The sequence below is a fragment of the Perkinsus marinus genome (assembly GCF_000006405.1).
Source record: "Perkinsus marinus ATCC 50983 genomic scaffold scf_1104296954830, whole genome shotgun sequence".
Taxonomy (NCBI): Eukaryota; Perkinsozoa; order Perkinsida; family Perkinsidae; genus Perkinsus; species Perkinsus marinus.
In genome coordinates, this window is record NW_003207998.1 from 1 (window position 1) to 2,189 (window position 2,189).

The following is a 2,189-nucleotide window of genomic DNA, read 5'->3' on the forward strand; positions in this document are numbered from 1 at the left end:
ACGCTCTATGAGATTCACCGTATAGGTTTCGATTCTATACTATTGTTGCGTGTAGTAGTTCATCATTGCCCCCATCTTCCGAGAGGAATGACCACGATATTGGCTCGCTGATATAATCACAAATATTTGGTTCCTCGATAGCATTATACCCTCCCACAAGATGCGCCCATGGCCTCCTCTGGTTCCTTCGTCATGAGGCTGTACCACCTGGATTGGTATCTTGCCGAGCCGTACGTAGCCCTCGGAGATGTAGATACCTCCATCATCACTAGCAAGCCTCTGTCTGTGTGTCCAGTCGTGCGCCTCTACGGCCATGTAGTATCGGCTGATCCCGACGCTACTGTGCAGTGTTGTGTCCATGTCCACGGTTACTACCCTAAAGTCTTATTCAGTGCTGAAGCCTTCCAGCAGTCTGTCACTGAACGTCAATTTGCCGATGGCCTCGAGTACGTTATGAGTGGCAGCGGCGGGGGCCAACGTGGGCAGCTCCCCCCTACTATTGTCGATGTGAAGAAAGTCCAACGTATTGATATCTATGGATACCATGAAACTCCAGAGAATGTTTTCGAAGTGCGATATGTTGACCCAGGTGTATCGTACAAACTTGCGCATGCGTACAAATCTTTGTGTGCTAGATCTGGTAGTAACGGTAAGATATTCGAGCTGCACATACCCTATACCTTGCAGTTAGTCTCTGAGCATGGGCTCGCTGCTGGTGCCACAGTCCACTTCAAAGCTGACGCTTGTTTCGTTCGCCCCACTGGTGAAAGGCAGTCGAAGTCCTTCCTCGAGGTCGATGTGCCCTGTACCGCCATCCATAACCCCGAGGAGGCATCTACCTCCCCCAGTTACCCCTCCTCTGCACGCCTGTCAACCTCTCAGCCTTGTAGTGGTACCCAACCTGCACCCTACCCGAGACCTTCTCCCCTGTCGGCCTCACAGTCAGCCGACTCTACCTCTATGATGTGTCAGCGTCTTAGAACTTTATGGCGTAGCGAGTACGAGAGGAGCTTAGCTGAGGGCGTCTCGTTCCCCTACCAACCGGAGTCACGAGCCACCGGCCGTCCGTCCCCACAGAGTATGCCCTGCCATATCGAGAACGCTACCAGGCTAGAGGCACTCCGGGAGTCCATTCGCAGTCAGGAGGAGGCCATTGACAGTGGGTCTCAGGGGGCGTATCAGACGCAGAAGGCGGCCCTTGCAGAGCTCTTCGAGGTCGTAGCCGATGCCGATGATCCTGACAAGAGTCCACTCCCACCACTAGGTCCAGAGCCTAATGAGTATGCTGAGAGTGTCGCATCGGGGTCCTCGGTGGGCAGTGATGTCGGGCTCGTGCCCATGTATACTATCCCGGAGAGGAAGACTGCGAGTGAGGATACAAAGGAGTCCGTCTTGGCACCCCGTATGAATGAGCTGTACGAGTTTACTCCAAACCCACCGTCGAGAGAAGCCCTCCTGGCAGAGTTGGACGAGGCGGTCGGCTTGAGCCCGAAGTACTTGTCGGCGCCTAAGCAGGGGGATAGGAGGTCGATCGACTACTGTACCCTGCTCTACCTAGAGGTAGCTATACAGCTCCCCAGAGGTATCGACAAATGGGATCCAACACTACACCCACTAGTGGCAGTGGTGTGTATATTGCGAGACCAGAGGCAAACCCCTCAGGAACGCACTTGGGTTGGTGTGATCGGAGACCTCCTCAAGGAGGAAGATGTCATTGCCATTGACCCTCTGGCCACCGTCGATCATCTCTCCTGCGAGTCTGAGCTCATACTCGCCTTGGACCGAATCTTCACCCAATTCGACCCAACAGTGGTCATCAGCTGGGACGCCTCCCGGAGGGGCATCGTCTTCATAGCCGAACGCGCCCGAGCCCTTGGCCTGCCCGGTGCCGAGAGTATGTTCCATCGAGTGTTCGTGCCTCCTGTCCCTGGACCCTTGGGGCCGTCGACTCTCTATGGGAGGATCACATTAGACCTGTGGCAGACGCTACGGCAAGAGGACTCCCTCAAGTTGGCCACCACGACACTACACGGTGCAGCTAAGCAGCTGCTCGGCCTCACTCTACCGAGGATACCAATGTGGTTGCTGCAGGAGTGGTGGACAGATGCATCGTGCTGTATCGATGCCTTCAAGTACACAGTCAGACTCTGCACCCTGGGTCTACAACTACTCGATGCTAGTGCTCTGCT

General features: G+C 55.0%; 1 protein-coding gene across 1 annotated transcript; it reads left to right on the forward strand.

The window, feature by feature from the left end:
- Window positions 1-168: 168 nt before the first annotated feature.
- On the forward strand, window positions 169-2,078 carry Pmar_PMAR001747 (hypothetical protein; the record flags this gene model as incomplete). Its single annotated transcript, XM_002776019.1, has 1 exon — window positions 169-2,078. A coding segment is annotated over one exon (1,910 nt), but the record flags the coding sequence as incomplete, so codon positions are not given.
- Between the last annotated feature and the right edge of the window lie 111 nt (window positions 2,079-2,189).